Genomic DNA, 12,099 nt, shown 5'->3' with positions numbered 1-12,099 from the left:
CTCCCGAGTAGCTGGGACTACAGGCGCCCGCCACCTCGCCCGGCTAGTTTTTTGTATTTCTTAGTAGAGACGGGGTTTCACCGTGTTAGCCAGGATGGTCTCGATCTCCTGACCTCGTGATCCGCCCGTCTCGGCCTCCCAAAGTGCTAGGATTACAGGCTTGAGCCACCGCGCCCGGCCTACTCCCATGTTTTAAAGGTTTCTCCCAACAACCTCCTCTATCTCCTGTCTTTTCCTTAACAGAAGGCCTTGCCATCTGCTGCCACCATAGCTTGGAAACTCCCCCCAACCCCAGTAGTGCTGGGTGTGATAAATCAGCCATCTCTGTGCTCTCAGCAGGGCCTCTTCCCCACCCACACATTCCATTGACAGTTTAGTGATGCTTCCTGACCAGGAGGCTATAAACTCCCCATCACTACCCTCTCCCCATCACTACCCTCCCTCCTCCACACATATGCACCAGAGGACCAAAAGGACAAGGATCTCCAACCTTGTGGTTACTACTGCTTTCACAGCTGCTTCTTTGCCCTCCCCTTCCCAGGGTCCAAGCCTTCCCTTCCCAGTTGGTTTAAAAGTCAAGATTTATCCTCCTCACCCTTCCACTCTGCAAGTAGCCTCAGCCTCCCCTCCCTCACCACAGGGTGACAGCCTTTTCCCCTGGAGCCCTGCCTGGTACAGCCCTGTGCATCTTTCCACCTCATCAACTTTTAATCTCTTTGTAAACCGAATCGAGAAGTGTCTCCCTCCTCCCTCCCTCTCTCTCCTTCTCCGTTATTAGCTTCATGAGTGGGGACGTTAATGTATTCACTAGACAATGTCTTCACACCACTGTTTCCTGTAATTACAGTCCCTTCCTTCCCACTGTCCTGGCTTATTTGACTGAAAAGTGCTTGGAGGAGGGACAGTGTGACAAAAGACGCAACACAGGTTGAGGTTGAGTAGTGAGTAGTGTAATGTTAACATCCAAGAAAGTAAAACAAATAGTCATCTCTGCAGCAGCTCATTAATGACTGGTAACACATAGAGGTCAATGTGCCAGAACTTAAAGTATTGATACAATTGAAGGCCCTTCCACTATAAATAGGATGGGGGATGGGTCACTGTATCCATATTACCAATGATAGTCACCTCAAGAAACACAAGCAGCTGCATCCACCCTCTTTCAGGGAGTAGAGCCACTGTACTTCTCATGTAGATCAGCTACATTGTCACTGGAGACTCGGATCCAGCCATCCTCCCGCACATGGTAGAGGTTGACTGCACCTCCTGAGTAGGCATCTCGGTAGGTGGCTTGGTAGATGGCTCGACGGGCCAGATCATAGGCCTGCTCCACTTCCAGGTCATAGGAATAGCCCCGATCCATGACCCCATACGCATACACAGAGCCAGAACCTACAGAGAAGGTGGCCCCTGAGATCCGGTTCCCTTCACTGTCCACGTAGTAGAGGCCTGGAAAGGGAGATGAGGTTAGCAGGAAAAAAAAAAAAAAAAGATCACCCCTTTTGATATCTAATTCATATGCCAAGGCAGTAGTTCTTTTATTTTGAAATGGAGTTTCACTCTTGTTGCCCAGGCTGGAGTGCAATGGTGCCATCTCGGCTCACCACAACCTCCACCTCCCGGGTTGAAGTGAATTCTCCTGCCTCAGCTTCCCAGGTAGCTGGGATTACAGGTACTCACAACCATGCCCAGCTAATTTTTGTATTTTTAGTAGATATGGGATTTCACCATGTTGGTCAGGCTGGTCTCGAACTCCTGACCTCTGGGGATCTGCCCTCCTCAGACTCCCAAAGTGCTGGGATTATAGGCATGAGCCACCTCGCCCGGTTAGCAGTTCTCTTAAAACCTAGAATAAAATTAAAAAAACAAAAAAGAGGCCGGGCGCGGTGGCTCAAGCCTGTAATCCCAGCACTTTGGGAGGCCAAGATGGGTGGATCACGAGGTCAGGAGATCGAGACCATCCTGGCTAACACAGTGAAACCCCATCTCTACTAAAAAAATACAAAAAACTAGCCGGGCGAGGTGGCGGGCACCTGTAGTCCCAGCTACTCGGGAGGCTGAGGCAGGAGAATGGCGTAAACCTGGGAGGCGGAGCTTGCAGTGAGCTGAGATCTGGCCACTGCACTCCAGCCTAGGCGACCGAGCGAGACTCCGTCTCAACAAAAAATAAAAATAAAAAAATAAAAAAGTAGGTCAGGCAAGGTGGCTCACACCTGTAATCCCAGCACTTTGGGAGGCCGAGGTGGGCAGATCACCTGAGGTCAAGAGTTCGAGACCAGCCTGACCAACATGAAGAAACCCCGTCTCTACTAAAAATACAAAATTTGCCGTGCATGGTGGCACATGCCTATAATCCCAGCTACTCAGGAGGCAGGATAATCACTTGAACCTGGGAGGCAGAGGTTGCGGTGAGCCAAGATCACACCATTGCACTCCAGCCTGGGCAACAAGAGTGAAATTCTGTCTCAAAATAAAATAATAATAAATAAATAATATATATTTAAAAAGAGAAACCCAGGGAAGCCAACATAAATACAAGATAGGTCTTCTATGAAATTATTATTATTCTTTTAAAAGCTAGCTGGGTGTGGTGGTACATGTCTGTGGGAGGTTGAAACAGGAGGACTGTTTGAGCTCAGGAGGTGCAGGCTGCAGTGAGCTATAGTCACACCACCACACTCCAGCTTGGGCAACAGACTGAGATGCTGTCTTCAGAAAAAAAAAAAAAAAACCTGAAGGAATAAAATTTAATATTAAGACTCCAGGATTCTACAACATACCATCCCATCTCACCTTACATTATGGTAACTACCTTGCCATGTTGCCGATCCTCTCAGCACACCCACAAAGCAAGTATATTCCAAATGACTTAGGTTTCAAGCACAGAACTTCAGACACTGTTAAAGATAACATTTAAAACATAATCCCCAGCCAGGCGCAGTGGCTCAAGCCTGTAATCCCAGCACTTTGGGAGGCCGAGGCAAGTCGGTCACCTGAGATTGGGAGTTCAAGACAAGCCTGACCAACATGGAGAAACCCTGTCTCTACTAAAAATACAAAATTAGCCGGGCGTGGTGGCGCATGCCTGTAATCCCAGCTACTCAGGAGGCTGAGGCAGGAGAATCACTTGAACTTGGGAGGTGGAGGTTCCAGTGAGCCAAGATCGCACCATTGCACTCCAGCCTGGGCAACAAGAGTGAAACTCTGTCTCAAGAAACAAACAAACAAACAAAACATAATCCCCACTCGCCCACCAAAAGACCCCATAATCCCAGTCACTTGAGCCCAGGAGGTTGAGATCACAGTGAGCTGTGATTATGCCACCGCACTCCAGCCTGTGTGACAGAAAAACAAATTCCATAATCCCAGAACTCAAAGAGTTTAAAATATCTGGAGAACAAGACATACTTTACACAGGAGGATAATAAAGCCTAGAGTTCGTAATCATATTGTAAAGACCTGCACTGTCCATATGGTAGCCACTAGCCACATGGGACTAGTTGAGCATTTGAAATGAACTAGTACTACCTGCTGACATAATATTTTGGATTTATTAGGTTAAACAAAATATGTTGAAATTAATTTTTTTCTTTTTAATTTAAAAAATGTAGCTAGTATAAAATGTAAAATTACGTAGATGGCTCACATTATATTTCTATTGCTGGTATAGAACAGGGTTTGGCCAGGCCAACTGCCTTTATTTTTGTAATTAAAATATTATTGGAACACAGCCCCTGTTTCCATACTGTCTATGGTTGTTTTGTGCAACACCAGCAGAGTTAAGTATTTGAGACAAAGATTTAGGCCTGCAGGCCTAAAATATTTACTATTTGGCCCTTTATGAAAAAAACTAGCTACCTTTTGGTACAGATGAAAATTTAGACAAAGTGTTCAATCCCAACTGCCTACTGGATCCCTCCAGCTGAATGCCTTTGTCATCAAGTTCAGATTCAAACTTCCTAAACTTAGATACCAGTGGTTCTCCATTACCTACCAAACTCATCTCTCTTGTGCGCCACTAACCCACGCTTCCTCCTGTCTTCTGAAATTCTGCCAATGGCATCACTACTTTTTTTCCTATTTTAGTGGTTCTCACATCTCACCGTGCACTAGAGTCATCTAACAAAGATTTTTTTCAAAAATGCATAGGACTTACCCTAGGTGTTTTTTATAATTGGGGTGGGGTGGGAAACAGGTATGGAACTTGTTTTTTAAGTCCTCCAGGTGATTCTAACGCAAGCTAGCTTGAGCACCACTGCCCTTATTGGTTTTCAGGTTCAAGTGATTCTCATGTCTACTTTACTGCTTTCTCTGGCCCCTTCTCAGCCCCACTGCCATGCTTTTGCCTAGGAGGGTCACCATCTGGTTCCAACATACCCTTCTGGCTTTTTGGCTCACTATTCCCCTTCACCCACTTAGTTCCAATTAAACTGGACTTTCAGTTACTCCTCAAAAGCTTCATGCTTCTTTCCTCCCTTTCTTTGTTATGTTCCCTTTCCCTTTTTCACATTCAGGACAACTACCACCAATCCATGAAGTCTTCCCTAATTCCTCCCATCATAAGTAATCTCTTGCTCCTCAAAACTCCTTCAGCATTTGACTGGTTCTTTTTATTGACTGACTGACTGATTTTTCAGACAAAGTTTTGCTCGTTTCCTTCCCAAGCTGGAGTGCAATGGCACGATCTCAGCTTACTGCAACCTCTGCCTCCCAGGTTCAAGTGGTTGTCCTGCCTCAGCCTCCTGAAGAGCTGGGATTATAGGCATGCCCCTCCAGGGTCCAAGAGATTCTCCTGCCTCATCTCCCTGAGTAGCTGGGTTTACAGGCATGTGCCACCACAATTTTGTATTTTTAGTAGAGACAGGGTTCCACCATGTTGGTCAGGCTGGTCTCGAATTCCTGACCTCAGGTGATCCACCTGTCTCAGCCTCCCAAAGTGCTGAGATTACAGGCGTGAACCACTGCGCCCAGCCAACTGGTTCTTTTAAAAATGGTATTTATCGGCCGGGCGCGGTGGCTCAAGCCTGTAATCCCTGCTGCACTAGGGGAGAGCGAGGCCCGGATCACAAGGTCAGGAGATCGAGACCATCCCTGGCTAACACGGTGAAACCCCGTCTACTAAAAAATGCAAAAACTAGCGAGGCGAGGTGGCGGCATACCATGGTGCTGCCCGGGGAGGCTGAGCGGGAGAATGTCGCTCCCGGGAGGGCACAGTGAGCAGAGATCTGGCCACTGCACTCCAGCCTGTAGGTGACAAATGAGACTCCGTCTCAAAAAAAAAAAAAAAATAAATAAATAAATAAATAAAAATGGTATTTATCCAGGCGGTGGTGGCTCACACTTGTAATTCCAGTACTTTGGGAGTCTGAGGCAGGTGGATCACGGGGTCAGGAGATTGACACCATCCTGGCTAACACAGTGAAACCCCGTCTCTACTAAAAATACAAAAAATTAGCCAGGCACGGTGGCGGGTGCCTGTAGTCCCAGCTACGCAGGAGGCTGAGGCAGGAGAATGGCGTGAACCTGGAAGGCCGAGCTTGCAGCGAGCAGAGATCATGCCACTGCACTCCAGCCTGGGTGACAGAGCGAGACTCCGTCTCAAAAAAAAAATATTTATCTTATTCAGCCTTGGGTTAAGTACAGTCGTCCTTTTGTATATGAAGGGGATTTGTCCCAAGACCCCTGCATATACCAAAATCTATGCACACTCAAGTCCCAAAGTTGGCCCTGCAAAACCTGCATATATGAAAAGTTGGCCGGGTGTGGTGGCTCACGCCTGTAATCCCAGCACTTTGGGAGGCCGAGGCAGGTGGATCACCTGAGGTCAGGAGTTTAAGACCAGCCTGGCCAACATGGTGAAACCCTGTCTCTACTAAAAACATAAAAGTTAGCTGGCAGGGTGGTAGATACCTGTAATCCCAGTTACTCGGGAGGCTGAGGCAGGAGAATCACTTGAACCCAGGACGCGGAGGTTACACTGAGCCGAGATGGCGCCATTGTACTCCAGCCTGGGTGACAAGAGCAAAACTCCACCCCCTAAATAAATAAATAAATAAATAAATAAATTGGCCCTGTGTATATTTGGGTTTCAAATTCTGGGAATGTGTATTTTCAATCAGAATTAGGTTGAAAAATATCTGCATATAAGTGAACCTGAGTGATTCAAATCCATGTTGCTCAAGGGCCAACTGTAATATGAGGCAAGGGGCTGACTCGCAATGAATGGGACAGGGTAGTCAGGAAGGCCTCTTGAAGGTACTATTTAAATGATGCTCAGTCTCCCTGGATTTTCCTTGCTACCCAGTCCCTGTACTCTCTTACACTGTTTCCACCACCTAGAACAAATCCACCAGTTAAGGGTTCAAAGCAGCAATTCCAAAATGCTTCCCTGGATCATGTAAAATGTATGGAACTGTCTTTTCCCACCTTTCAGAGAATAGCGTCTCAATTTCCAAAGTAACAAACTGAGGTCCTCTCTCACATCCAGTTTTTAATTTCCTTTCATCCTCCATTGGGTAGTAAGCAGATACTCCCTACATCCCTTTCTATTCTCATTTGAAAGCAAGTGAAAAAGTGGTAGGTATCCTATAATTGTTCTACAAGGTAACTAGGTATTTAGTAAACAGGTAAATTAATGAAGCAAAAACAAAAGGAGGAAATAATAATTATTTTTAAGCATATGGAAGGGAAAAGTAGAAAGTGACTAGCTATACTCCAACTTTACTAAAGGGACAATTCAAAACTGGCTGATGAGGAAATGACAAATACAGAGTCGAACTTTCTGGCAAGTTTCTTAAATGCTGGAAAGGAAAAATAGGCTAAGGAACTTATTTTCAGAGATGATAGAACAGGACCTAGCACGATTGTTAAGGGTGATTATAACCAGCAAAGAAATAAAAGAAATGAGCCCAGGACTGGGCGCAATGGCTCACCCCTGTAATCTCAACACTTTGGCAGGCTGAGACGGGCAGATCACCTGAGGTCAGGAGTTCAAGGCCAGCATGGTGAAACCCTGTCTCTACTAAAAATACAAAAATTAGACGGGCATGGTGGCGCATGCCTGTAGTCTCAGCTACATGGGAGGTTGAGGCAGGAGAATCACTTGAACCTGGGAGGCGGAGAGTGCAGTGAGCTGAGATTGCGCCACTGCACTCCAGCCGGGGTGACAAGAGTGAGACTCTATACCCACCCCCCCAAAAAAAGAGCGGAGCCCAAAAGGCTCCTTCTAGGCCAAAGACTCTCTAAAGAAAAAAGGAGAAGAGGCCAGGTGCAGTGGCTCACGCCTTTAATCCTAGCACTTTGGGAAGCTGAGGCAGGCGAATCACCTGAGGTCAGGATTTTGAGACCAGCCTGGCCAACATGGTGAAACCCCATCTCTACTACAAATACAAAATTAGCTGGGCATGGTGGCAGGCACTTGTAATCCCAGGTACTTGGGAGGCTGCAGCAGGAGAATCGTTTGAACCCAGGAGGCAGAGGTTGCAGCGAGCCGAGACAATGCCATTGCACTCCAGACTAGGCGACAAGAGCAAAACTTCGTCTCAAAAAAAAAAAAAGAAAAAAACAGAAGAGAAATGACTAACTTTTGAGGGACAACCATATATTAGAGTCTAATACAGTAGCCACAAGCCACACATGGCCAATGAACACTTCAAATAGCACTACTGCTACATGTAGGATTCAACAAATTCTTAAATTCTTTTTTTTTTTTGGAGACAGAGTCTCACTCTATTGCCCAGGCTGGAGTGCAGTGGCGCAATCTCTGCTCACTGCAACATCCACCTCCTGGGTTCAAGAGATTCTCGTGCCTCAGCCTCCTGAGTAGCTGGGATTACAGGCACCTGCCACCACGCTGGGCTAATTTTTGTATTTTTAGTAGAGACGGGGTTTCGCCATGTTGGCCAGGCTGGTCGTGAATTCCTGACCTCAGGTGATCCACCTGCCTCGGCCTCCTAAAGTGCTGGGATTACAAGTATGACCCACCACGCCTGGCCTCTGGGTCTTATTTTATAGGAGAGAGAACAGATGGAAAATTATTAGCCAGACACTATACTAGTAGGTTTACATTTGTTACCTCACTTAACCAATATAACAGATGATAAAACAGAGGCTGAGAAAATATGCATGCCCACGGTCAAACAGGTAGTCAATGACACAGCTGATTTAACTCCATCCCTTTTCCTATACTACAGTGCCTTCCTTGAAAAAGAGAAGGAACAGGCTGAGTGCGGTGGCTTATACCTGTAATCCCAGCACTTTGGGAGGCCAAGGCCAAGGTCAGTGGATCATGTGCATTGGATACCAGCTTGGCAAACATGGTGAAATCCCGTCTCTACTAAAAACACAAAAATAAGGCCGGGCACAGTGACTCACAACTGTAATCCCAGTCCTTTGGGAGGCCGAGGAGGGTGGATCACCTGAGGTAAGGAGTTCGAGACCAGCCTGACCAAGATGGCAAACCCCCATCTCTACTAAAAATACAAAAATTAGCCAGGTGTGGTGGTGCATGCCTATAATCCCAGCTACTTTGGGGGCAGAGGCAGGAGAATCGCCTGAATCCTGGAGGTGGAGGTTGAAATAAGCCAAGATTGCACCATTGCACTCCAGCCTAGGTGACAAGAGCGAAACTCCGTCTCAAAAAAAACCAAAAACAAAAACTAACCAGGTATGGTGGCGGGCGCCTGTAATCCCAGCTACACGGGAAGCTGAGGCATGAGAATCGCTTAAACCTGGGGGCGGAGGCTGCAGTGAGCTAAGATCATGCCACTGCACTGCAGCCTGAGTGACAGAATGAGACACAATCTCAAAAAAAAAAAAAAAAAAAGGAGAAAGAAGGGCTAAGAACCTAATTACACTTCCTCAGCATTGACACCAAACCCTTTAATTCATCTGTCCATACAACTCCTCCTCTCTGTAGTGTCAGCCCAAGGATAATGTGGTTGCAGCTTAACTCACCAGGGCCTCTCTTATCCCAGCCACAGATCATGGTGCCCATGGACAGCCCCATGCCTTTGTACTGATACACCATGTTGGCAAGCAGTTTGGAGGCAGCTGCTACAGAGATGCGTTCCTTATTTCGAAGCTCATAGATTCGACATTGCCGCGCCAACAGCCGTTCCCAGAAGCTGCAATCCGCTGCGCCCCCAGCCATGGTGCCTAGCAGGTATGGGTTGATCTCTATCACCTTCTTCACCGTCTGGGAAGCAATGTAAGCACCCGCTGTAGCCCTGGAGTCAGCTGCAACTATGACTCCATGGCGGAACTGTTAAGATCAGAGGAAAACACAAAACAGGCCACATAAGACCACAAAAACACTCCTACCATACTTCTTTTTGCATCAGTCCAAACCCAGCACATCTCTTTCTCCATCTTTTTATACTTCACAGTATACTTCTCTACTTCCCCATATATTAATGTCACCTGAGCTTCACATCTCAATCCCTTTACATGGATATAACTCATATTAAATTCATTTTATAGGATGGGCGTGGTGGCTCACTCCTGTAATCTTGGCATTTTGGGAGGCCAAGGCGGGAGGATCGCTTGAGGCCAGGTGCTGGAGACCAGCCTGGGCAACACAGGGAGATCCATCTCTACAAAAAATAAAAAACTTAGCCTGTCGTGGTGGTGTGTGCCTATAGTCTCAGCTACTCTGGAGGCTGAGGCGCTGGCGCCATTGCACTCCAGCCTGAGCGACAGGGCGAAGCCCTGTCTCAAAAACAACAACAAAAAAATCATTTTATAGATGAGGAACCCAGCTTCCCCTTTATGCCAGTTTCGGTTACCCTTGCCTTGAGGGGCCGCCCAGTTTCCAAAACTTTGGTAAACGGTTACAATAGCCTTCCCTCGGCCAAGGTTCATTGTTGTTGCGGCCTTTCCCCTTTCCCAGCTAGAAGATCCTGAACAGCAGCAACCTGGGGTCGCCTAGGAATCAACCCAAGAGGCCTCAGCTTCCTTCCCCGACTTACCCCCGGCCCCACCGCCACCCTCTCCAACCAGAGCAAAGACAGGGGTCTCCTGGGTCAATGAGACAGCAAAACTGCTGCGGTCCGAACGATAGGACCGCGCCTCCGCCTGGGTTGGTGGCCAAGGCCACCGCAAACTCCGGTCAGGCTGGGAGGCCAGGCAAGTCGCGGGCGTTCAATAATCAGCCTGGCAAGGGGGCTGGCTCCGCACCTTGAAGGCCAGGGTGGTTGTTCCATGAAGCATTTCGATCCCTGGCTCTTCTGGGACACCCCAGCCGGGCGCGGCCAGACTCAGCCCATCACTGGGACTCCCCGGACCTATATCTAGCAGATCTGCACGACCCCCGAGTCCGAAAAACCCGCGCTGGTTCACCGGTAGCGGTCTCTCCAACACGCTGGCAAGCGCCATGTCTAGTGTGGGCAGAAAGAACTAACTCTGAGAACGCCTAGCAAAGATAGGTCGGGCAACGCCTCGCCGTCACAGCTTCACTTCCTATTAAATCTATTCTCGAAAGGAGCCATTTTGACTGCTGGCAACCACGCCTCCAAAAAGAAGAGCCAGATGGGAAAGACCATTTTCACGAAGGGCGTTGGGGAAATAGATGGCTTCACTAATCTTAAACGTACCTGCCATCTTGGCTTTGGTCATGCAAGTAGTCCTAGATCAGGGTAACCTCAAATTCACAGGAAGTGTCTGAAAACGTCCATGTTGCGTGAGGGAAGTGAGGTCGGCCATCTTTGAGAAGGGCGTGACTGGTTGAAAATTGGTTCTGAACCCTTAGCAGTGAGTCCGCCCACTCCAGCCCGGTGTCCAAGCAACAGGTTACATTGCTGCTGCTTCAGCACCTTGTTAACGCCCCTGAGGTTGCCATCTTGTTTAAGGGCACCCTCTAAAACTGGATAAAATAATGATCCATTCTGAGGCCATTTCCCTATATTAGTTAAACCACAGTAATTAGTGGTAAAAAACGCAACAAAATAAAGTGCTATACCTCTTGTTGTCAGTCGCCATACAGCAACCCTTCTTTAACAGTAACCAGTTTTTAATATCCAATATTCCTTCTCTTGACGCCTACCGTCTGGTGGAAATTCGAATAAGTAATGAATTGCCTAAAAGGCAGATGGAAGAAGAAAAAGCAAAGGGTCCAGTTAATCCACAAACTAGATTCTCAAGTCAGACCTGAATAAGTGCCAGTAGTAATTTACCATCTCAGAGCCTGGAGGACGGTTGAGACTGCATAAATATGTACCAAGAGATTCTCTAACTTCAACTTGCTAAGATGATGCCCTTTATTCAGGAACGTACTATATTTCATTGCCTCTTCCTCCCTCCACCCACCTTCATTTTTCAAATCTTTTGGGAACTATAACAAACCAGGAAGTGTGCATATGTATGAAATGTTGCCTCCTGCTTTGTGGCTCTATGAAGTCAGTGTCTGGCCTTCCTTGTTGGATTCTAGCAGCAACATCTATCAACATCGAAATTCCACTTTCTTGGCCGGGCGCGGTGGCTCAAGCCTGTAATCCCAGCACTTTGGGAGGCCGAGACGGGCGAATCACGAGGTCAGGAGATCGAGACCATCCTGGCTGACACGGTGAAACCCCGTCTCTACTAAAAAATACAAAAAAAACTAGCCGGGCGAGGTGGCGGGCGCCTGTAGTCCCAGCTACTCGGGAGGCTGAGGCAGGAGAATGGCATGAACCCGGGAGGCGGAGCTTGCAGTGAGCCAAGATCACGCCACTGCACTCCAGCCTGGGCGGCAGAGCCAGACTCTGTCTCAAAAAAAAAAAAAAAAAAAGAAATTCCGCTTTCTTCTGATGCCCAATTCAGCCCCATCTTTCCCCTAGCAGACTCTGCATTTTTCTTTTTCTTTTTCTTTTTTTCTTTTGAGACGGAGGCTTGCTCTGTCACCTAGGCTGGAGCACAGTGGCACGATCTCTGCTCACTGCAACCTCTGCTTCCCAGGTTCAAGTGATTCTCCTGCCTCAGCCTCCCGAGTAGCTGGGATTACAGGTGCCCGCCACCATGTCCAGCTAATTTTTGTGTGTGTATGTGTGTGTGTGTGTGTGTGTGTGTGTATTTTTAGTACAGACGAGGTTTCACCACGTTGGCCAGGCTGGTCTCGAACTCCTG

The 12,099-nt window shown here is 47.6% G+C and overlaps 1 protein-coding gene across 2 annotated transcripts; it reads right to left on the bottom strand.

Moving 5' to 3' along the window:
- Window positions 1–928: 928 nt before the first annotated feature.
- PSMB5 (proteasome 20S subunit beta 5) lies at window positions 929–10,966 on the bottom strand. 2 transcript variants are annotated; one of them, XM_003901577.3, is made up of 3 exons: window positions 10,177–10,966; window positions 8,956–9,262; window positions 929–1,449 (listed from the first exon to the last, which is right to left on the bottom strand). In XM_003901577.3, the coding sequence occupies exons 1-3, from the start codon at window positions 10,372–10,374 to the stop codon at window positions 1,163–1,165; spliced, it is 792 nt and encodes a 263-aa protein (XP_003901626.1). In that variant the 5' UTR covers window positions 10,375–10,966; the 3' UTR covers window positions 929–1,162. The 2 variants fall into 2 exon arrangements, with proteins under 2 accessions (XP_003901626.1, XP_009209435.1); XM_009211171.4 differs by lacking the exon at window positions 929–1,449 and adding an exon at window positions 2,752–2,897.
- Between the last annotated feature and the right edge of the window lie 1,133 nt (window positions 10,967–12,099).

This window comes from Papio anubis, chromosome 7 (genome assembly GCF_008728515.1).
Source record: "Papio anubis isolate 15944 chromosome 7, Panubis1.0, whole genome shotgun sequence".
Lineage (NCBI taxonomy): Eukaryota > Metazoa > Chordata > Mammalia > Primates > Cercopithecidae > Papio > Papio anubis.
The sequence above is the reverse complement of the archived record's forward strand: the minus strand, read 5'-3'. Positions and strand labels throughout refer to the sequence as shown.

Bases quoted from the DNA above. Each gene is read 5' to 3' on its own strand.
- PSMB5 (XM_003901577.3), bottom strand. From the start codon at position 10,374: ATGGCGCTTGCCAGCGTGTTGGAGAGACCGCTACCGGTGAACCAGCGC. The intron at 9,263-10,176 runs GTGCGGAGCCAG...TGATCTTAACAG, and splicing joins CAACCACCCTGGCCTTCAAG to TTCCGCCATGGAGTCATAGT. The intron at 1,450-8,955 runs GTGAGTTAAGCT...CTCCCTTTCCAG, and splicing joins CTGGGATAAGAGAGGCCCTG to GCCTCTACTACGTGGACAGT.